This window comes from Eptesicus fuscus, chromosome 23, assembly GCF_027574615.1.
Source record: "Eptesicus fuscus isolate TK198812 chromosome 23, DD_ASM_mEF_20220401, whole genome shotgun sequence".
Lineage (NCBI taxonomy): Eukaryota > Metazoa > Chordata > Mammalia > Chiroptera > Vespertilionidae > Eptesicus > Eptesicus fuscus.
The window spans coordinates 3,608,089-3,632,404 of record NC_072495.1 but is presented as its reverse complement, the minus strand read 5'-3'; the positions used below and the strand labels follow the sequence as shown (position 1 = coordinate 3,632,404).

Genomic DNA, 24,316 nt, shown 5'->3' with positions numbered 1-24,316 from the left:
CTGTGATGAGGACGGAGCACAGTGGTGAAGGTCTGTGGGTGACTGTGATGAGGAGGGAGCACAGTGGTGAGGGTCTGTGGGTGACTGTGATGAGGAGGGAGCACAGTGGTGAGGGTCTGTGGGTGACTGTGATGAGGAGGGAGCACAGTGGTGCGGTCTGTGGGTGACTGTGATGAGGAGGGAGCACAGTGGTGAGGTCTGTGGGTGACTGTGATGAGGAGGGAGCACAGTGGTGAAGGTCTGTGGGTGACTGTGATGAGGAGGGAGCACAGTGGTGAAGGTCTGTGGGTGACTGTGATGAGGAGGGAGCACAGTGGTGAGGGTCTGTGGGTGACTGTGATGAGGAGGGAGCACAGTGGTGAAGGTCTGTGGGTGACTGTGATGAGGAGGGAGCACAGTGGTGAGGTCTGTGGGTGACTGTGATGAGGAGGGAGCACAGTGGTGAAGGTCTGTGGGTGACTGTGATGAGGAGGGAGCACAGTGGTGAGGGTCTGTGGGTGACTGTGATGAGGAGGGAGCACAGTGGTGAGGGTCTGTGGGTGACTGTGATGAGGAGGGAGCACAGTGGTGAGGGTCTGTGGGTGACTGTGATGAGGACGGAGCACAGTGGTGAAGGTCTGTGGGTGACTGTGATGAGGAGGGAGCACAGTGGTGAAGGTCTGTGGGTGACTGTGATGAGGAGGGAGCACTGTGGTGAAGGTCTATGGGTGACTGTGATGCGGAGGGAGCACAGTGGTGAAGGTCTGTGGGTGACTGTGATGAGGACGGAGCACAGTGGTGAAGGTCTGTGGGTGACTCTGTGATGCGGTGGGATCACAGTGGTGAAGGTCTGTGGGTGACTCTGTGATGAGGAGGGAGCACAGTGGTGAAGGTCTGTGGGTGACTCTGTGATGAGGAGGGAGCACAGTGGTTAGGGTCTGTGGGTGACTGTGATGAGGAGGGAGCACAGTGGTGAAGGTGGTGGGTGACTGTGATGAGGAGGGAGCACAGTGGTGAGGGTCTGTGGGTGACTGTGATGAGGACGGAGCACAGTGGTGAAGGTCTGTGGGTGACTGTGATGAGGAGGGAGCACAGTGGTGAAGGTCTGCAGTGACTCTGTGATGAGGTAGGAGCACAGTGAAGGTCTGTGGGTGACTGTGATGAGGAGGGAGCACAGTGGTGAAGGTCTGTGGGTGATTGTGATAGGAGGGAGCACAGTGGTGAGGGTCTGTGGGTGACTGTGATGAGGAGGGAGCACAGTGGTGAAGGTCTGTGGGTGACTGATGAGGAGGGAGCACAGTGGTGAGGGTCTGTGGGTGACTGTGATGAGGAGGGAGCACAGTGGTGAGGGTCTGTGGGTGACTGTGATGAGGACGGAGCACAGTGGTTAGGGTCTGTGGGTGACTGTGATGAGGAGGGAGCACAGTGGTGAGGGTCTGTGGGTGACTGTGATGAGGAGGGAGCACAGTGGTGAAGGTCTATGGGTGACTGATGAGGAGGGAGCACAGTGGTGAGGGTCTGTGGGTGACTGTGATGAGGAGGGTGCACAGTGGTGAGGGTCTGTGGGTGACTGTGGTGAGGAGGGAGCACAGTGGTGAAGGTCTGTGGGTGACTGTGATGAGGAGGGAGCACAGTGGTGAAGGTCTATGGGTGACTGTGATGAGGAGGGAGCACAGTGGTGAAGGTCTGTGGGTGACTGTGATGAGGAGGGAGCACAGTGGTGAAGGTCTGTGGGTGACTGTGATGAGGAGGGAGCACAGTGGTGAGGGTCTGCAGTGACTCTGTGATGAGGGAGCACAGTGGTGAGGGTCTGCGGTGACTCTGTGATGAGGAGGGAGCACAGTGGTGAGGGTCTGTGGGTGACTGTGATGCGGAGGGAGCACAGTGGTGAGGGTCTGCGGTGACTGTGATGAGGAGGGAGCACAGTGGTGAAGGTCTGTGGGTGACTGTGATGCGGAGGGAGCACAGTGGTGAAGGTCTGTGGGTGACTGTGATGAGGAGGGAGCACAGTGGTGAGGGTCTCTGGGTGACTGTGATGAGGAGGGAGCACAGTGGTGAAGGTCTGTGGGTGACTGTGATGAGGAGGGAGCACAGTGGTGAAGGTCTGTGGGTGACTGATGAGGAGGGAGCACAGTGGTGAAGGTCTGTGGGTGACTGTGATGAGGAGGGAGCACAGTGGTGAGGGTCTCTGGGTGACTGTGGTGAGGAGGGAGCACAGTGGTGAAGGTCTGTGGGTGACTGTGATGAGGAGGGAGCACAGTGGTGAAGGTCTGTGGGTGACTGATGAGGAGGGAGCACAGTGGTGAAGGTCTGTGGGTGACTGTGATGAGGAGGGAGCACAGTGGTGAAGGTCTGTGGGTGACTGTGATGAGGAGGGAGCACAGTGGTGAAGGTCTGTGGGTGACTGATGAGGAGGGAGCACAGTGGTGAAGGTCTGTGGGTGACTGTGATGAGGAGGGAGCACAGTGGTGAGGGTCTGTGTGTAACTGTGATGAGGAGGGAGCACAGTGGTGAAGGTCTGTGGGTGACTGTGATGAGGAGGGAGCACAGTGGTGAAGGTCTGTGGGTGACTGTGATGAGGAGGGAGCACAGTGGTGAAGGTCTGTGGGTGACTGATGAGGAGGGAGCACAGTGGTGAAGGTCTGTGGGTAACTGTGATGAGGAGGGAGCACAGTGGTGAGGGTCTGTGGGTAACTGTGATGAGGAGGGAGCACAGTGGTGAGGGTCTGTGGGTAACTGTGGTGAGGAGGGAGCACAGTGAAGGTCTGTGGGTAACTGTGATGAGGAGGGAGCACAGTGGTGAAGGTCTATGGGTTACTGTGATGAGGAGGGAGCACAGTGGTGAGGGTCTGTGGGTAACTGTGATGAGGAGGGAGCACAGTGGTGAGGGTCTGTGGGTAACTGTGATGAGGAGGGAGCACAGTGGTGAAGGTCTATGGGTTACTGTGATGAGGAGGGAGCACAGTGGTGAAGGTCTGTGGGTAACTGTGATGAGGAGGGAGCACAGTGGTGAGGGTCTGTGGGTGACTGTGATGAGGAGGGAGCACAGTGGTGAAGGTCTATGGGTTACTGTGATGAGGAGGGAGCACAGTGGTGAGGGTCTCTGGGTGACTGTGGTGAGGAGGGAGTACAGTGGTGAAGGTCTGTGGGTGACTGATGAGGAGGGAGCACAGTGGTGAGGGTCTGTGGGTAACTGTGATGAGGAGGGAGCACAGTGGTGAAGGTCTGTGGGTGACTGTGATGAGGAGGGAGCACAGTGAAGGTCTATGGGTGACTGTGATGCGGAGGGAGCACAGTGGTGAAGGTCTATGGGTGACTGTGATGAGGAGGGAGCACAGTGGTGAGGGTCTGTGGGTGACTGTGATGAGGAGGGAGCACAGTGGTGAAGGTCTGTGGGTGACTGATGAGGAGGGAGCACAGTGGTGAAGGTCTGTGGGTGACTGTGATGAGGAGGGAGCACAGTGGTGAAGGTCTATGGGTGACTGTGATGAGGAGGGAGCACAGTGGTGAGGGTCTGTGGGTGACTGTGATGAGGAGGGAGCACAGTGGTGAGGGTCTGTGGGTGACTGTGATGAGGAGGGAGCACAGTGGTGAGGGTCTGTGGGTGACTGTGATGAGGAGGGAGCACAGTGGTTAAGGTCTGTGGGTGACTGTGATGAGGAGGGAGCACAGTGGTGAGGGTCTGTGGGTGACTGTGATGAGGAGGGAGCACAGTGGTGAATGTCTGTGGGTGACTGTGATGCGGAGGGAGCACAGTGGTGAGGGTCTGTGGGTGACTGTGATGAGGAGGGAGCACAGTGGTGAGGGTCTATGGGTGACTCTGTGATGAGGAGGGAGCACAGTGGTGAAGGTCATGGGCCAGGGTAAGAGGGCATTCTGCCACTTCCCCGTTGATGTCTTGCCCGGGAGTTCGCCAGGCGGTCTCATGTCTGGCTCACTGGCTGGGGCTCCCCATGGATCTCCCCATTTGACTTGACCTCCTGTGCTCTCTCTGGGGAATGGCTGTGTGCCTTCTTGCCTCACATTCTCCTCACATTTGCTAAGCCTGGCGGTCATTCCTCAGCCATCTTATCCTGAGAGGGCTGCACAGGGCCCGGCTGCGGACGAAGGCCGTGGCCAAGCTTCCCAGTGCCCTCGGGCCCTTCCTCTGCTCACCGGGATGTGGGGCCACTCCAGCAGGCAGTACCCACTCCAGCAGGCAGTACCCACTCCAGCAGGCAGTACCCACTCCAGCAGTGGTCCCGGGGCTGCCTCGCCTGGCCCAGGCTCAGACAACCTCCGGAGGCTCAGGCCCCCCTCGCCCTCTGCTGCTCTGGCTCCTGTCCCTCCCCGTCTTGTGGACTGACCTGAGCCTATGGCTGGGAAGGACACGGCTCTTTATTTTAAAACAGGCTGGGAGGCCCGCCGGGGTGGCTCCGTGGTTGAGCATTGACCCAGGAACCAGGAGGTCACGGTTCGATTCCCAGGCAGGGCCATGCCCGGGTTGCGGGCTGGATCCCCAGTGGGGGGCGTGCAGGAGGCAGCAGTCAAGGATTCTCTCTCATCACTGATGTTTCTCTCTCTCCCCCTCTCCCTTCCTCATCGTTTAAAAAATGAAATGAAATAGCTGGGAGGCCGGCCCGCTGAGTCCTGTGAGCCGAGGCCGCTGGAGAAACGCCTGCAGGCGAGAACCAGCAGCCCCGGCGTAGCGGTCACCTTCCCCCAACGGGCCGCGGCCTCTGGAGGCCCCGGAAGGAAACGAGGGCAGAGGGAGCATTTCTCCTGGAAAAACCAGGCGCAGAGAAGCAATGTCGCCGTTCGTAGAACCAGGTTAGAGGTGATATTGGTGTTAAGCAACCGAACTGCGGACCCACGAGGCGGCACCTCTGCCAGCTGAGTCACGGCAGGTGCCGGGCCTCTGCCTGCCCTGGGCTCGCTCCTGCCGCTCTCTGCCCGGAGCCCGCGTTGCAAAACCCTTCCTTGGCCTCGCGGACCTGAGGCAGTGGCTCAAGGCAGGCCCTGGGGCTCTGGGAGGTGGGTCCCCAACCCGCCCCAGTGCGGCCCTGGCCGGGTCCTCCCCGAGGGCCGGGGCCCCCAGACGTCCTCGGACCCGCAGACGTGGGAAACCTGCACAGACTCGCGCAGCGGCCGCTCGGCACCGAGTGCCCCCGTGTGCGACCCCGGCGTGGGTCTGGCTCTCTCCCCCGGGACTGGCCCAGGCTCGTGGTAAAGATCCTGCTATCTCCTTGGATCCACTTGTTTGCAAGCCGGGCCTGGGGTTCAGGGGCCGGCCTCCCTCACCCCAAGCCGTGTCCCCTGCGTCAGGCTGGCTGTGTGATGCCGCCAGCCTAGCGCCTCGCCCCACAGCGCGGTTAGTGGTGAATGAAGGCTGGAAGGAGGCGCCTGCCCCGCTCCTGATGAGGTGGCTCCGGGGGCTTCCTGTCCCATCGGTGCCCCCCCAGGCCTCATCCCATTCCGTCGGAAGGCTCCTGTGTTGTGCTGGGTTTAGTTTTAGCTGCTCTGCTGGCTAACAGCGTTTCTCTCCTTTCTCCGTTTGGGCAATTCACGGTTCAGGTTAAAGCCCCGGCGCCGTCTTCGTCCCCACCCTCTGCATCCTGGCGCAGGTCCTGTCAGCCTTCACCTCCTGGCCCGGCCTCTCACCTGCAGGCCCCCCCCCCCCCCTCACCTGCAGGGCCCCCTCACCTCCTGGCCCGGCCTCTCACCTGCGGGCCCCCTCACCTCCTGGCCCAGGCCTCCCACCTGAGGGCCCCCTCTCACTGGCAGGCGTTGGGAGTACAGTGGTGAAGGCCATGGTGGGAGCGGATGGCAGAGGTGACATCGGGCGGCACAGGAGTGTGGGGGTGAGGGGAAGGGGGGGAGCGGGGGAGTGGGGTGAGGGTGTCTCTCCATCCGGAGCTCCGCGTTCACCACCACGGGAGGGCAGCACGTCTCCCACTGCAGGGCCAGGACCGAGGAGCTGGCACCCCTCCTGAGGCTGGAATGCTGGCAAGTGGCCACCTTGCTGCCCTCTGTCTTTGTCCTCTGGGCACCCACGTCCTGCCTGGCGTTCCTCACAAGGCAGAAGGCCACGGCCCACCGAGGAAATGAGGCCGGGAGGCCGGGGCGGCCGCCCCTGCACACGTCACGCCCAGCGCACGCCGTGGATGCACAACCGCTCCGTCCCGAGGCTCTGACGCCGTTAGACTTCACAGACACGTCCACACGGCACGGCCTGGCTGGCAGTCATGCGAGAGCTGCTATGCAGACACAGCAGATTCTATTTTTAACACTTTTTTGGCAAAACAGACTCTCTTCCCTCCACCCTGAGCACAGTCTGTTTCGTGTGTGGCCAACGTCCTCACCTGTGACGGCAGCCACCCTCCGGGAGGCCGCTGTGCACCGTCTTCTCCACAGGAGGCCCGAGCTCGCTAACAGCGGCGAACACGTGGCTTTGGATCAACGTGGCTCTTACCTTCATTAGCCGAGTGTGCGGCCCCACGGGCAGTCACGTGGAGAACCTCGGGGCCGTGGGGAAGGAAGGGGCAGGCGGCGCTGGGACTTTGTAAACACACCTTGTCTAATGCAGGACTTCTTAGAAAACTCCCGACTCAGCGTATCTGAGAACCAGAAGGAGTAAGACGAGGCCAGAGCACCCCAGGCAGGGAGAGGGGAGGGGGCCATGTAGAGAGATATAAAAGCATGGGGTTCCCCCTCCCCCCAGGCAAAGGGCGCCGCTTCCAGGACTCAGTGACTTTAAAACCACAGGAACATCTGCAGTTTCTCGGCCCACGTTTTAACCCCTTGTTCGCCACAAGCGTCTGTAGAGGCCAGCGGCGGACCTTCCCACACGCCACGCGTGTCTATAAAAAAAAACGTTTTCCCTAAGTGGCAGCCCTGACCAACTTTAAAATCATTTTTCGTGAGAATTTTCAGCTGAAAATATTCAAGAACACCTGAATTGTAATATATTTATTTTTATAATAGTCATTGCAAATTGATTTTTTAAATTAAATTCAAAATATCGTGGGGTGTGGGGGTGGTTTCCGTTTTGGAGGCGTGGCAGTTTAAGGACCCTGAAGACTAGCAAATGGAATCCAAATTACATTCAGGAGTCCCGTGTCTTCCCCCCCAAACCTGCACAGAAGTGAGAAGAAGAAGAAATTACATCCCTTCTGTCTGGAATTTAGTTTTTGTATGAGAAGTTAGAAAAATTAAAATGACCAACTGCCAGGATGACATTTCTAACTATTATTGGCACTTGCCTTTAACTAGTCATTCCGGAAGCCACCCCAGCCCGCCGCCGGGAGCCCCCCGCCTCCTGGAGTCGAGAAGAGCGCGGGCCTGGGCACCTGGACCAGAGCTGGGGGCCCGTCCGGAGAGGGTCTCCCGGTTGGCACTCTGGTGCAGACAGAGCAGGTAGGCGAGGGAGTCGGGTACCAACAACCAAAAGTGAAGAGGAGATGACAAAGTCTAGAAAGGAGTCATTTATTTTTAAAAAACAAACATCAAAACTAAAGACGAGGCGGCCCTCAGCAGGATTTGAAGACACAGAGGAATGCACCGCCCTGGCGGCTCCCCACTCCCAAGGCCACGGCGCCACCAGGCCAAGGACCCACAGCGCACGGCTCATCACGCAGGTCAGGGCGGGCAGGAGGGTCCCCTGCTGCGGGAGACCAAGACGCGCGCCCCGCTCCAGCCTCCGCCGTCGGGTACGCAGGCCAATTCCAGGCTTCGCTCTGCTCTGCACACTGGGCACTTCCTTACCAGGCGGGGCTGCTAGACAAAGGCTGGCGCACGGCACTCACACTAGTTACCATGGGAACGCTGCTCTCTGGCAAAGGCCGCAGCACGTGGGCAGATCCTAAGGGGACAGGGCCGCTTGCTCTGCCCACAATTCCTGGAATATCTGGCGCATCCCGGAATGTGGGGGGGGGGGGGGGCACATGACATTTGTCCCCAATACCCAGTTGTCACCACAGGTAAACCAAGACTATAATCACAACAGCAAGGAGAGGATTGTGTTGTTTTTTCCTTTTTTTTTTTCTTAAAGGAGTGAGGGCATGGAAAATACAGCACACCAATGAAACAAAATGCCAAAAAAAAAAAAAAATACAAAAAAATAGAAAATAGAAAAATGTATTTACAAGTAGTCCATTACTATGATCAGAAGCACAAAGACGCCGGCTGCTATAATACATGCATCAGTTCAGGAAGGAAGGACTAAACGCTGCAAGGGAGAAGCCTGCAAAAACAAAAAGGGCCAAAAAGGTTTATCTTTTCATCCCTAATTTGCTATACTGACCACAACCAAATGAGATCCCCTAACGCCCATGAGTATATCAGTACAAACACTATACTGGTTTTCAACTGCACGCTCCGTCGTGGAGGGAAAGACAGCAGCTTATCCATGTACAAGAAAGCCAGAGAAAACGGCTCTACATGCTAACAATCACAGCGAGCCCGTCTGCTACACAGCATGATCTTAGCAGGTTTTAGGTTTTGTTTATTCATACATATCTATGTGCGTGTGTATGTATAAAAACCGTGCCCCCATTCACTGCCGACACATCTGGGTGGACATGAACGCTTTACAATTCGTATGTGTATGTTGCAAGAAGTCACTCAATGTCTGTGGATTTAGTAAGTCATTTCACACCACAGAAAATATTTAATAAATCCAAAAAAAGGAAAGAAGAAGACAAGGACAGAAGAGCTTCTGTCTCAGTTCTCTGAAACGGAGTCCCCCACTGGAAACTGATCCCGAAGTTCTTGAGGGTTCACTGAAGAGACTTCACTTTGCTAATGTTTTTCATCCTTTTAGTGTTCAAAAGGTACAGAACGACCCCATGCCGCTGTCAGTTTTAAACAGTCACACCTCCGTCTCCCACGGTAACAGTCACTGCAGGTCCATAGAGCAGGAGGAAGGAGCGCTGGGGGGGCCTGTCACTGAGAAGGGACTCCGCCTCCGCCGCGGCGGGGAGAGAGGATCCACGCAGGGCCCCAGCACCTCGCTCCTGCAGACGCAAAATCCAGTCCCACGTCAGTTCCTTAAACAGGTACACCTCCGGGTACCAGGCCAACTCCAAGAGGAAACGTGTTGACAGAAGACTAGGATGGCCATCTGGTCACTGCGATCCATCATACTTCCAGGAACCGGGAGCTGCTGGCTTTGGAGTGGAATGGCTCAGACCACATCCGCCGCAGGTCACCCTGGGAAAAGGAACGGACTGAGTTACAGTTTACACTGGAGGCACTCGCACCTACAAGCTTTTCTGATTCTCGGTGTCAGGCTGCTTCCACGGACTCACTGAACAGTAACCCACCGTTCTCTGAAGAACTCACCAGAAGAGCTCTTAGGCCTGGGGCAGGGAGGGGCTTTTACCAACCCTATCCAGTACGAATTCCATCACTTATGAGCCAGATGACCCGAACAAGTTAATTTACCTGTTTCCTCATCTGTTAAATGGAGTTAAAAACAGAAATCTGGGGAATAAGATAATGCTCTTATTTTCTATTTCTAAATGTCAGTCAGTTTTAGATTCCACATCAAAGTGAGATTATATGGTATTTGTTTTATTTCACTTAACACCCTCTAGGTCAGTGATGGGCAACCTTTTGAGCTTGGTGTGTCAAACTTTGCCAAAAAACCGAGCATAACTCAGGTAGTGTGTCACTTTGAGGAAAAAACATTATTTCGCAAATGTTTCATCCTCAGGAGCAGCAAATGTTTCATCCTCGGCATGCGGCCGCCTCAGCGGCCACGTGTCATCAGAAATGGCTACGCGTGTCACTGCTGACACGCGTGTCATAGGTTCGCCATCACTGCTCTAGGTTCATCTATGTTGTGGCAAATGGCAAGATTTCATTATTATGGTTTAATAATATCCACTATTATGCCGATTTATATATATTGACATTTTTAAAAAATCATTCATCCATTGATGGACCTGTCGGTTGCTTCCCTATCTTGGCTACAATTAACATAGCAGTGCATGTATCTTTCTGAATTGGGTTTTGTTTTCAGATAAATGTGTAGAAGTGGAGTTGTTAGATCACACGGCAGGTCTGTTTGATGTCTGAGAAACCTGCAGGTGGTTTTGCAGAGGCTGCGCTAACCTACATTCCTATCCACAGCGTCAGGGCTCCTTTCTTCTACACCCTTGCCAGCACTTGGCACTTATGGTGACAGCCATTCTGACGAGTGTGAGGGGATATACATTGTGGTTTTGTGTTTCCCTGACCATTAGTGACATTGAGCATCTTTTCAGTATCTGCTGACCATCTGTATGTCCTTGGGAAGAAATGTGTATTCAAGTCCTCTGCCCATTTTTAAAATTGAGGTTTTTTTTTGGTGTTGTCTGAGTTCTTTACATATTTTGGATATTAACCCCATAATTGAGAATATCATTGGTGAATATCTTCTCCTGTTCAGTAAGTTGTAATTACGTTTTGTTGGTTTCCTTTGTTATTCAAAAACATTTTAGTTTGATGTAGTCCCATTTGTTTTTCTTTTGTTCCCCCTTGTCCAAGGAGCTATATCAAAAAGATACTAAGACTAAGGGCAAAGGGTTCACTGCCTATGATTCTTCTAGGTGTTGCATGGTTGCAGGTCTAACACTGAAGTCTTTGACCCACTTTGGGTTTATTTTTATGTATGGTGTAAGAAAGTGGTCCAATTTCATTTTGTTGCATTTATCTGCCCAGCTCGCCACATACTGAAGAGACTGTCTTTACTGCGTTATGTATCCTTGCCTCCTTTGTCGCAGACTAATTGAGCATATTAAGTGGGGATTTCTGGGATCTTTATTCTATTCCATTGATCTGTTTAAATGCCAGTACTACACTGCTTTGATTATTGTAGCTTTGTAATATAATTTGATATCGGGATGCATGATATCAGGATGTGTTCTTCTCAAGATTTTTTTGGCTGTTTGGGGTCTTTTGTGGTTCCATATACATTTTAGGATTAGTTGTTCTAATTCTGAGAAGAATGTCTTTGGTATTTTAATAGGGATTGCACTGAATCTACATGCTACATTTTAACACTATTAATTCTTCTAATCTATGAGCAAGGTACATCCTTCTATTTATTTGTATCCTGTTCAATTTTTTCTTCAACGTCTTACAGTTTTCTGAGTACAGGTCTTTCACCTCTTTGGTTCAATTTATTCCTAGGTGTTTTCACTTTTGATGCAACTGTAAATGGACCGTCTTCATTCCTTCTGATTGTTCGTTACTGATGTATAGAAGTGCAACAATTTCTGTACTGACTGTCCTGCAACTACATGAAGTCACTTGTTAGTTCCAGTAGTTTACTGGTGCAGTCTCTAGGGTTTCCTATGTATAGTATCATGTCATCTGCAAATTCTGAGAGTTGTGTTTCTTCCTTTCTGATTTGGGCACCTTTTGTTTTCTGTCTGATTGCTGTGGCGAGGGCTCCCACTACTATGCTGAACAGAAGTAACAATGGGCACCCTTGCCTGTTCCTGATCTCAGAGAAAAGGCTTTCGGCTTCTCCCCACTGCGTATTTACTACCTGCAGGTTCCATGGCCTTTAATGTATTGAGAGAGATATATACCTTCTCTACCCGCTTTGTTGAGAGTTTTCATCATTTATTTTGTTAATGTGATGTGATGCATTGATTGATTTATGGATGGTCAACCATCCTTGGGATGAATCCCACTTGGTCATGATGTATATGATCCTTTTAATGTACTGCTAAATCTGGCTTGACAATTTTTCTATCTATGTTTATAGAGGGTATTGCCTGCCATTTTCTTTTTTTGTAATGTCTTTATCTGGTTTTGGTATCAGAGTAATCTGGCCTGTAAAATGAGTTTGTAAGCATCCCTAACTCTTCAATTTTTTTGAAATAGTTTAACAAAGATAAGTATTAATTTTCTTCTTTGAACACTTGGTAGAATTCACCTGCTCCTGAACTTTTATTTGTTGCGAGTTTTATTACTGCTTCAATTTCATTGCTAATACTTCACAGCTTGTTCAGATTTTGTATTTTTCTTCCTGGTTTAGTCTTAGAAAGTTACGTGTTTCTGGCATATTGTTGTTCTAGGATTCTTTAACGATTCTTTGTATTTCTGTGGTATCAGTTATAACTTCTTTTTCATTTATATTTTATTTATGTGGGCTCTTTTGGCTGATAAACAGAAACTGAGTTCTATGAGTTCTGGAGGCTGGAAGTCTTAGGCCTACGGTGACAACAGCGTCAAGTTCTGCTGAGAACCCACATCCCGGCTCTCTCTTTTTTTGATGACTTTGGCTAAAGATTTATCTATTTATTTTTTTCAAAGAACCAGCTCTTAGCTTTATTAATCTTTTCTACTGTTTTTGTTTCCTTTCATGCTCAACTATTTCCTTCCTCCTACTTACTTGGGGTTCTATTTGTTCTTTTTCTAGTTTCTTTAGGTGTAGAGTTGAGAGGATTTGAGAATTCTCTCGTTTCTTGAGGTAGGCCTGTATAGCTATGACCTTCCTAGAACTACTTTTGGTGCATACCTTAAATTTTGAAAACTTGTGATGAAATCTACACTAATAAAAGAGAAACATGCAAATTGACTGTACCTCTGCTACGCCCACCAGCCAATCAGGAGCAAGTATGCAAATTAACACAACCAAGATGGCTGCAGCCACAGAGCGAGCAGGAGGCTTGCGTTTCCCTGGCAATGGAGGAAGCCAAGCTTCCCACAGCCCTGGCCTGCCCTGGCCTCCATTCAAGGCTACAAAGTTTCAATTATAGAAGATAAATAAATCCCAGATACCAGGGCCTTCGCTTCGGTCGCTGGGGTTCGTGGCCGGCCTGCAAACCACCACAGGCCCCTCGCCCAGGCCGCCCCAAGGGAACCCCCACCCTGATCCGGGACACCCTTCAGGGCAAACCAGCCGGCCCCCACCTGTGCACCAGGCCTCTATCCTATCTAATAAAAGAGTAATATGCAAATTGACTGTCACTCCAACACACAAGATGGCTTCCCCCATGTGATCAAAGATGGCCGCCACAAGATGGCCAGCAGGGGAGGGACCAGGCTGCAAGGGAAGGCAGTTGGGGTGATCAAGCCTGAAGGGGAGGGCAGTCAGGACTGACCAGGCCGGCAGAGGAGGGAAGTTGGGGGCGACCGGGCCTGCAGGGAAGGGCAGTTAGGGGGTACCTAAGCCTGCAGGGGAGGGGTGACCAGGCCTGCAGAGGAGGGCAGTTAGGGGAAATCAGGCTGGCAGGCAGAAGCAGTTAGGGGCAATCAGGAAGGCAGGCAGGCGAGCAATTGGGAGCCAGCAGTCCTGGATTGTGAGAGGGATGTCCGACTGCCCATTTAGGCCCAATCCTACAACAGGCAGTCGGACATCCCTCGAGGGGTCCCAGATTGGAGAGGGTGCAGGCTGGGCTGAGGGACACAACTCCCCCGCCCCATGCACGAATTTCATGCACCAGGCCTCTAGTATTCTATAAGTGTCTATTAGATCAGTCTCATCTAATAATGGCATTTAAGGTCATTATATCATTTATTTCCTGTCTGGATAATTATCCATTGATTAGAGTTGGGTATTAAAATCCCTACTATTATTATATTAGTTTCTCCCTTTATGTCCATTAATAATTGCTTTATGTATTTTAGATGCACAGATATTTACAATTATGTCCTCTTCATGGATTACTCCTTTACTATTATGTAATGTCCTTCTTTAACCCTTTGCACTCGCTTTTTTCTCGAGCTGCTACCGATGCTAACCGTGTCGAGTCACACTCGACATCCGAGTGTAAAAGGTTAACCTATTTAATCTGATATAAAGAGTTATTTCAGTTTTCTTTTCATTTCTGTTTGCATGGGATATCTTTTTCCATACCTTTACTTTCAGTCTATGTCTTTCAAATTGAAGTAAGCAGCATTCAGCCACCCTATGTGTTTTTAATGGAGCATTTAATCCATTTACATTTAATATTATTGATAAGCATGTACTTAGGCCGTTTTGTTCAGTTTTATACATGTCCTCTATTTCTTTCTTCTTCTCCTGATCTCTTCACTTGTGTTTTACTGTTTTGTTTAGTTACGGTTTCTTTTTGTATATATCTTTTGTTGGTTTTTGGTTACCATGACATTTATGTATAGCAGTCTATTTTAAACTGATAGGTGTTAAAAGTAAAAACAGAGGGTGGGGCAAAAGTAGGTTTACAATTGTGGGAATGTGAAAGCGTTTATTCTTGTATTATTATGTAATAAATACTTTACTAAAGGCCTGGTGCACAGATTTGTGTACCGGTGGGGTCCCTTGGCCTGGCCTGTGGAGATCAGGCTGAAACTGGCTCTCCGACATTCCCTAAGGAGTCCCAGACTGCAAGAGGGCAGTTCTCAGGTGATGCACCCCGGAATTGGGCTCCCTCCTCTCTAGCTCCGGTGTATCACCTGAGAACTCCAGCTGCCAAATCACCACAGCTTGGCAGCTCCTGCGTTGAGCGGCTGCCCCCTGGTGGTCAGTGTGCATCATAGCTACCGGTTGGTCGGTCGCTTAGGCTTTTATATATATAGACGAATAATGGTAAACCTACTTTTGCTCCACCCTACATATAGTCTATAAGGAATACATTTTTACACCCCCTCCATGCTTTATGTTCTTGATGCCATATTTTAGATTTTTTTGTGTTGTGTATCTCCAAACTACTTATTGAAGTTTTTTGTTTTTTTTTCCTTTCAGCCTTGGTCATAGCTTTTGTCTGATTTGCTGTATTTATTGAATATCTGGCTATACTGAGGTTTTTGGTATTTGATATTTCTGGTTATGGTCTTTCCTTTTCCATTTATTTTCTGTCTGGATAATTATCCATTGATGTGAATGGGGTGTTAAAAGGAGGCCAGGTGCGTGCAATAATGCCGTTGATCCTGCCTGCTCCTTTGTTCAGGCAGAAATAGCTCCAGCCATGTGTCCAGGAATACACTGCAGAGCCCTTGCAGGCAGGACAGAGCCCTGCCCACCCTATGGAGGTGGAGAGAGGAACCGTCAATGATGGTGCTCACTGCCCCTCTGACCCCGGGGTACTCCTCGGCTCTCTAGTCTTTATCTGGTTTGCTGTACTGAGTGGTCCCCTATAGGAGAGACCTCTGTGCAGGCTTTAAGGGCCCGGTAGTTTTGGGAAGCCACGTGAGGCCAAGCAGGCCCTACAGCACCTGGGGCACTAAGCCTGCCTGCAGAGCAGCTTGCTAGAGAAAGGCCAGGTGGGTGTGTTGGCCCTGCTGCTTCTGCTTGCTCCTACTTCAACCCTGAATGCAGAGCACTGAGAGCTGTTAGGTGCTGCTTTTAAGAGAAGTCTACAGCTGGCTCTAGGAGGCCCGTTAATGACCCAGGAGCAGGGGGCGCCGTGGTCTAACTCAGTGGCTGCCAAAATCTGGAAGATGCTGCTAAGATCAGGTTAGTAAAATGAAAGAACAAGACCCCACTGTCAAGATCAGGGGCTTAGGTAGAACCACCTCCAGCAAGGAGAATACATACCCAAATCCAAGATCAATGCCAAGTTATTGCTCTCACAGGTTTATAACTGCTTCTCTCACCTTTAAGTAGGCCATCGTGAGGAGTGGCAATAAGGTAAATGGCACCAAATAGAGGAGGGCAGGCTGCGCTGCTCGGTGAATGCGAGATGCCACAGTAGCAGTGAGCAGACCTATGAGGATAGAGAAGCATTCGAGAGTAAGGGCAAGGGGCCAGCCCTGCAAGGAGACTGTCACATTAGATATATACACCCTCTAGTGCCAAGACACATCCAGTAACAGGCATGTTCCGTCCAATGGGTAGGTTATTAAATGTCTAGCTCGAGCAGTTAAAGAAACATGGACAGCACAGTTTAAAAAGAAATCCTTGAATTCCAAGGACCTGTGACCAACTCCTACTTCAGCCCTGAGTGTGCCTGGCCTCCCTCTCTCTACTGTGGTATGTGATGTTGGACTTGGAAGCAAAAGACCTGGGTTCAAGTTTCAACTCTGCTACTTCCAAAGCTTTGTAACCTTGGTTAAGGCATTTCACCTCTTGGAGCCTCCCAACAGTTGTCTGATGGGGGTAACACCTTTGCTCTGTCCCCTCAGAGTTTGGGACTGAAATGAACCATGTACGTGCAAGTGCACTGGAATCAGTGACGTTGTGCTGCAGGAGGTATTGCAGGGGCAGGCGGGTTACCCTATTCCTATCTGCCTGTAAGTGAGCTGGCTGGAGAAAAGCTGGCCTAGGGAGAGTCCGAAGTGACAGAACAAATGAAGGGAAATATCCGTGACTTCAATAAGCTTGAGATTGTTAATTAAGCGTATAGACTGACTCATGATCATTATGTGGCAGGTGTTCTTGGCTTTGAGGCCAAACCGTACTCTTACTACAATGTTCTTCAGACAGCAAACTGGGCGGGCCAGTACAGTCAGCACCTATCATCTCATGGGCTTGGGCGGTGTTTTCCTGGGTGGTTATCTATTAACAGCAAGCAACTGCTGCTCTCCTTCCACCCAGGGTCTGCAGCTGGAAGACCTGATTTAATTCCGGGGGGAGGACAGCCAGAGAGGGGATCCAAATGCAGTGTCCGAGTCTCTTACCTACGAAGTAGCCGATGAGGGTGCAGTGAAAGTAGGAGACCTTCTGCATGCGTCCAGAGATGTTGGCGGGTCCAGAGGCGCCGCAGGAGTCACCGTTGGCTTGTTTTTTGTAGTTGTCATAACGAAGGACAAAGCACAACAGGAGTCCGGGCATCACAATGTCTCCAATGCCCAGCATAGAGAAGTGACTGCCAGTGGAGCTGGAAGGCAGTGTCAGAGGTCAGGGAGGCCACGCTGTAAAACCCTACTCTCCTCCTCTGGCAGTCTGTCAGCTTTTAAGAAGTCAGAGAACTTATCTGAATGGCAGATGAGAATCTCTGCTGGTTCACGCTAGGTTTGAAGAGTTTAGAGATTAAAAGCCACAAGAGCACTAGCAATAGAAGTCTCCCCGCCCCTCAGTGCTGCGGAGAGCACCTGGTAGATGACTGCAAGTGACCATGTAAGCACTGCCCTCTCCAGAAATGCCAAGCAGTTCACTGTCCCACCTTCACTGCTGAGACGTCAAATAAGCACCCAACCACTACCAGACACAGGAGGTTAAAGCAACACATTACTTTTTCAGGATTCTATTACCAGGAACTGGATCATTTAAGCATTAGGACGTATTTTTACAAATGTCTTAGAAGTAGAAAGATCCAGAATCCCCTGTTAATATATTTTGAAGTTGGCTGGAGAGAATTAACAGTAGTCACCTGTGGTTATTCGATAATGTTAATCAATAATAAAAAGCAGCACCTGTATCCCTTAGTGATAAACCTTTGCAAGTCAACATTCTCCTCCTCATTTGTAAGATGGAGATGCTGACTCACACCCTTCCCAGTCTAGGATTAGAATGTGGATGACAAAGACCAACTAATGAAGGCACAGGAAGGCGTGTGCTCGGTCCTGAGCCTGGCATGCCAGTCCTACCTCGGGAAAACCAGTTTTCCAGGCAGAGACAGGCGAGGAACGTCGCGCCCAACATTGGGCCCCAAGTGCAGCTTCCGGGAAAGCACATCGAGGGGATTGTCAGCTGGCTGGGTGGCCACCTTCACCATGACGTTGCTATTGAAGATGTAGGCGGAGAAAAACACCTGCCGAAGGGAGAGTCTCCTTTAAGAGAGGGAGTTAGAAGCAACCTGCCCTTTTTGTTCGTAAGAGCAGAGCTGCAGCAAACTGTGACAGCAAGCTTTTGTTTTTGTTAATCCTCACCCGAGGGTATTTTTCCATTGATTTTTAGAGAAACATCGATGTGAGAGAGACATTGACTGGTTGCCTCCTGCACATCCCCACGATCAGGGCCGACAATGGAGCCTGCAACCAAGGTACCTGCCCTTGACCGGAATCGAACCGGGACCCTTCACTTCTTGGACTGATGCTCGACGCACTGAGCCAAATGGGCTAGGGCCATCAAGCTTTTTTGACTGCATGCGCTGAGGCAGAGAACTTTGCCTACTCCCTCTCCCACCATAACTATCACACACGTATTGTCTTCCGTAACACATGTCAACCAGCTGCCGGCTCACCTTGTAACACAGACAGCTCAGGACTGGAGGGAGTGGCCTTAGACAGGAGGTACCCCGGCCAGCCAGACTCTAGATGCTTGACTCCAATTACATACAAAGGAGAGCAGCGGCTTCAACAGACACTTACCCAAAAGACATCATAGATTAGGAGCCCTGAGAGAAGCAGGCAGGAGACCTTGAGGCTGGGCAGGCGGACGAAGGCGATCATGGCGACACAGAGACCCATGGCCAGGGCTGGGGAGGAGACAGCAGTCAGTGTGCAGTACAGGCTATTCAGCTTGTAAATTCAACCACGTTGTAAGCCCCCTCAAAAACCAGGCAGCCTTCAGCTCTGGTCTAAGAATGTACACCCTATAGTGCAAAAGTGCCTGCTTCAGCCCATTGTGACCTGCTGGTATTGGGGGATCCCTTCTCTCACACTACAGAGAGTGCCCCACTGTGTGAGACCCAGGAGGTTCTCTATTCTGACAAAGCTCCAAGACGGGCTCAGCCGTGGGCCTCTGGCCTCCGTCTCCTGCCTCACCCATCACTGCAGATTCATCATCCTTGCTCCTTGCTTTCAAGTTAATTCACCCTCTACGGCATCCCCTTTCATCTCCTCAGGGACACTGTCCCAGCAATTCATGCCTCTCTGTCCCTGCACCTCTCAAAATCTGGTACATGATGTATCCTTTCTAAAATTCTCTCTCCTCACAACTGAAAGGTAAGGTCCTCGAGGGCAAGGCTTCCATCCCATCCCGGAGTCTATGACGGCCTGGCAGATGAATGGTCTCTCCTTGCCTTCAGCTCTCCCTCCCGTCTCCTGAGAACAGGCCTGATTCCTGGACTTCCTGGGGGCTCTCACTGCAGTGGGATGCCAGGAGAGCTGCTCAGCCAGGCCCTGCCCTCAGTGTGCACGTCTGCTGCTCCGAGGCCACTCATATGTGATCGCACTGTTCAGCACAGACCATGTTCTTCCCTGCTCTGCCCAGGGGGCCCTGACCCGGCTTCTTCCCTGGAAATTCATCCTCATTCTTAAGAGGCCAGGACAGAAAGCCCTTCCTGACCTGGCCAGATTAAGTTGCTGTTTTCTTTGCGTCCATTTTACAATAGTATCATTATTTATACACACGTAGTTTACTCCCTAAGCTGTGTGCTCCTCGTAAACAGAAACCATGGCTTATCTGTTCCTCTGGATCCCCAGCAACTGACATTCAACAAATATTTGCTGAATAAATGAAAAATTATGTTCTATCACTATCAGCTTCAAATTCCAAATTAGTCTAAGAAAAGCAAGTAAAGCCATATTACAGGCGTGTATCATTTTAAAAATGTTGGTAAATTGTCAATGTATGTGACAAAGTGGGCAGATACAGGCATATCTGAGAGGCATTATGGGTTAGGTCCCAGACTACCACAATAAAGTGAGTATCGCAATAAAGAGTCATATTCTTTTTGCTAGTGGAGGGTCCTGCCCTCAGTTTGTGAAAAATGCAGTATCTGTGAAGCCCACTAAAGTGAAGCGTAATAAAACAAGGCATACATGTATAACAGTTGGGCACACCCAGGATGTAGCAATTCAACTAATATTTAATGAGTTCCTATTTTAGGTATGGTGTTGCATAAACAGAAGAGAAAAATAATTCCCATCCCTACAACAGAGAAGGGTTGGAAAAACAGTAAAATTAGGAAGAAAAACTTTCTCTATTCCTCCTGTCATTTTTGTTACCAGGCATTCACGGGGCTCCAGTGTGTATTTTGGAGAGCTGTGATAAAGACCTAATGCTCGGCTTTATAATAATCTAGGAGGCTCATTTTACTAGGGTCTCCTTCAGAACCAAACTGGTAAAATATATGCCAATGCATGCTATTTCAAAGGAATATAACGGACTGTATTAGTCAATTAGGCTTTGCAAAGATTCAAACTTTTCAAGTTGCAAGCTGAAATCTGTTTAAGGCGTTAAGAAATGTACTTGAGACCCACTTATAACCACCCCACACTGATTTCTTAATAACGAGGTTCCCCAGAGACAAACGCTGGCCGTGCTGTCAGTAAACAGCCGGCGGGGATGAGCTCTGCCGGCTCGGGGACAAGAGTGGTCAGCGGAGGAAGAGCCCCTGGGACAGGCTGGGAACTGACGACCGGAGACCAGACCAGACCAGACCGAACGAGGAACGCTGGCCGCAGTGACGCTGTGGGGTAGCAAGAGGTGATCTTTTCAGGAACTTACAAGTGAATACACGGAGTGGAAAGCATCAAGGGAACAAAGGAAGAAATGAAGACCTGAGGTGGGCAGTGAGGGTCAGAGGACTGACTGCTGATAACTAACAGAGGGGTACGGGAACCCACTGGGCGGACAAGCAAAAGGGCAGGCTCCCAAGGTTAAATGCATATGCCTCTAACACCTGCAGCTGAGTGGTCCGTTCAGAACTTTTCTATTCAATTGACCGTTCAATCGCTTAATCCTAAGCCAGGAGGAACCTTTACAGGTCTCCAAGCATCACTCATGCTTAATCACTCATCTTACGCTAAACCTACTTACCTAGGCCAGACCAAGCACTGACAAGACAACTGCTCAGTGACAGAATTTTCCATGACTTAGACCAGCGATTTTCCAACGTTTCATCTCCTGGCACCCATAAACTAATTACTAAAATTCTGCGGCACACCAAAAAATATATTTTTTGCTAATCTGACAAGAAAAATAGGTATAATTTTGATTCATTCACACTGGACAGCTATTGTTGTGTTGGCTGTTGACATTTTTTAATTTGACAGTCTAAGGGAAAAGAGGTCAGTGCCCCTGACTAAACAGTCAGGTACTGCATGTTTTAAAAATTCTTGCAACACACCAGTTGAAAATTGCAGCTCTAGACAATGTCATTCTATCTCTAAGCTTCCAAACAAGAAACTCTGGGTTCATTTTCAATTTATCACATCTTTCATGTATGTACACTCACTTTGTAGCCATTGTGTGGTGTGAGTCCTTATTGTTACTGCAAACCTTGGTCAGCTTCCCCACACTTCCTCTCCCACTTCCTCTTCACTGCCATTGTACAAATCAGTTCACAGCATGCCCTGCCTCAAGGCCACCAGGCTCCCCGCTCTGAGGTGGATCAGTCTATTCCACAGCCACGCACCCTCAGGCACAGCTCACACAGAAGAATGCTGTGCACACAGGCTGGCCGCAGGGTCCATCTCCCTGTATCTCTGTTCTTTACTTTCTTTCTTTCCTTTTTTAATTAGATTTCAGAGACAGGAAGGGAGAGGGAGAAACAGAAACATCAATGATGAAAGAGAATCACTGATTGCTGCCTCCTGCACGCACGCCCCCTACGGGGGATCGAACGCACAACCCGGGCCTGTGCCCTGACAGGAATCAAACCCTGACCTCCTGGTTCATGGGTTGACTCTCAACCAGAGCCACACCGGCTGGGCTATTCCTATTCTTCAACCTCTCCTCTCCAGTGAGCAATAACCTCTTTCCATGCCAACCAAGTCTCCCTACTGTCCTTGAAGTTCCATGTTTGAAGAAGCGGAAAGCATCCCTTTTGAGCACTTCAGAGAAGGTTCTTACTGTAAGTCTTTTGAATGAATATCACTCCTACACCCAAATATTGCTACAAGCTATGTCTTACCACTGAAACAACTATTCATCTAGTTTGCCTCTCTTTTTTGTCATTCTTTCATTCAAGTAACTCTGAACAATCTTACTTTCTCCTAAGGGCTTTTCCAAGCCCAAATGAAGAGAGATGATCCCTTCCCTTGCTCCATGCTGCTTGAGAAACTCCCAAGACTCCCTAATAGCTTGACCGACAAACTTACCTTTTGGTTAAATGTAAATTAAGCAACAGTGTTAGGGAAGTAAATTATTAATCTTAGCTACTTAGCTATAATTACTTCCAATTTATTATTGATATAATCTCTGCTATCACCTTGTCTTCCACAACCAGCAGGGGAAGGACAAAGACAATGACACCAAACGGAGCTTAAATGTTCTTGAAAAGGATTATGTAACCTGTAAGGTCTTAAGCCGTCTTGCTTCTAAGATCTCTAGATAGCTAAGCCCTATGTGAACTAAGTGCCAGAGTCTAGTATTTTAAAACAAAAAACCTGATTTTTAGATTTCTGACACTAAACATTTTCTAATCATAGCTTAGTAGCAAGTGCTGTAGAGTGAAGGGCTGGCAAAACATCTGTGAAGACTCTTCTAGTCTCTGAGCTGGTCAGGGGATGCAGACTGTGACCCTGTCAAACGATCCTTGAACACTAGGTATGTGTGCACAAGATTCATCAGCTTTTCGCTAACACACCACACCACCTATTGGTCAAACCCTCTAAAAATTCTTGCAGCACACCAGTTGAAAATTGCGGCTCTAGACAATGTCATTCTATCTCTAAGCTTCCAAATAAGAAACTCTGGGTTCATTTTCAATTTATCACATCTTTCATGTATGTACACTCACTTTGTAGCCATTGTGTGGTGTGAGTCCTTACTGTTACTGCAAATAACAATATTTATTGTTATTTGCCTGGTCGCCCCTAACTGCCCCCCACTGCTGGCCAGGTCGCCCCCAACTGCCCCCCCGCCCCGCCGGCCTAGTGACCCCGCACTGGCCACCCTGCTGGCCTGGTCACCCCTCACAGCCTGCTTGTTCAGTCGTTTGGTCGTCCCTCACTAACCCCCCTGCTGGCCTGATCATAGGCAGCCATCTTTGTGAGGGTGTGATGGTCAATTTGCATATTATCACTTTATTATATAGGCTGTTCACTCTAGTTGAAAAAGTGGCACCTGGAGCTTCGTCGGCTCATTTCACATAACGTTTGTGTAGGTGGAGTAAAATAAGTGCTCAATTTATACCTGTGCTATTAGTTCAACCATTCTGCTACAGAAATCAAGAGTTAATCTCAGGAAAAGTCAAACACACCTGCCATGGCATCACTCTCAACACCCAGTACACTAGTATATAAAACAGACATCACCCTGCTCCCTCAAGCTGGGCGAGCAGCTCGTGTGACTCTTGGATGTAATGTCTGTTTCTCAACTTACTCTTTATCAACCTCCAGAAGCACTGAAGTACCAAACACCAACTCCTAAGAATACCGAAAGCACTGACACTCAATTTGGAAAATGTTCTGACAACCACTTGAACATTTTAAACACTGTACCTCAGAATGCTTACATGCACAATGGGCACTAAGGTACTGAAGCAGATGATCACAGTAAATATTTTTTATACGGCAATGTATGAAGCTAAAATAACACCAAAGTTGTCAGAAATCAGCAAAGGTGAATCACAGCAGGGAGCAGGCACTGGTGATTTTGACTCAGCCTTCCCATTGAGTCATTAAGGACTATATGTAAGTCTAAAGGTTAACCTGACCTATAACCTCAAGGAACCACTTTTGACTTTGAATATTTGGTATGTGATAGGCACTCAAAAAAAATTTGAATAACAACTATGACAACAAATATATACAAACAAATGATATATTTATATAGTTACAAATATACATGTTTAAAATTTTTAAGGTTATCAAACAGTAAAATTGAGAGTTGTTCTTTAGATGTATGATTCTGTGAATTCTAACAGATTTATAGAACTACCACCACACTCAGTGTATGGAACAGCTGTACCACCCCAATAAAATCCCTGTGCTATTTCTTTATATTCAAACTCTTTTCTCCACAGAACCACTGGCAACCACTGATCTATTCTCCATCAATATAATTTTATCTTCTTAAGCAAAAAACATATTTAAAAATAAGTATATCACATATTTTGTATGTTTTTTAAAAAGTACCTTTTTCTGTAATTATCACCTTTGATTAACCCTTTGCACTCGCTTGCTTTTTTCTCGATTCCTTTATTCTAATGCTAACCATGTCGAGTCACACTCAACATCTGAGTGCAAAAGGTTAAAATAACATGCCATTCAAATATAATTTTACAGAGCTTAAAATCTACTCTATAGTTTCTTCCCTATTAATATGCAGTTTCTTCACTAATTAATTTCATACATATAAATTTCAAATCCTTCCACTGGTTAAAATAACTTATGAGAGAAAAAAATCTCTTGAAATAGAAGGGTAAGATTTTAGTTTCCCTTAGGTTTAAAATTTCTTCTCTATTAAGACTATATTATTGATTCTGGGGAAAACAGAGTTTAAAATCCTTTTTGTTAAATTCTATCCAATTTGACCATGAGCAGAACATCCTTGGTTTTGAACTGTCCAGAAGAGGCAAATTCAGAGACACAAAGTAGTCTAGTGGGTGACTGGGCCTGGGCGTGGGGG

General features: G+C 49.2%; 1 protein-coding gene across 3 annotated transcripts in view; it reads right to left on the bottom strand.

Moving 5' to 3' along the window:
- Positions 1-7,427: 7,427 nt before the first annotated feature.
- Positions 7,428-24,316, bottom strand: part of SPPL3 (signal peptide peptidase like 3) — a 123,974-nt gene continuing 107,085 nt past the window's right edge. For all 3 annotated transcript variants that reach the window (XM_054712347.1, XM_028147340.2, XM_054712348.1), the window contains 5 exons: positions 18,166-18,272; positions 17,443-17,606; positions 16,534-16,733; positions 15,511-15,620; positions 7,428-9,168 (listed from right to left, as the gene is read on the bottom strand). In XM_054712347.1, coding sequence (XP_054568322.1) covers positions 9,097-9,168; positions 15,511-15,620; positions 16,534-16,733; positions 17,443-17,606; positions 18,166-18,272 — 653 coding nt within the window. In that variant the 3' untranslated portion in view covers positions 7,428-9,096. The remainder of the gene's footprint in view (positions 9,169-15,510; positions 15,621-16,533; positions 16,734-17,442; positions 17,607-18,165; positions 18,273-24,316) is intronic.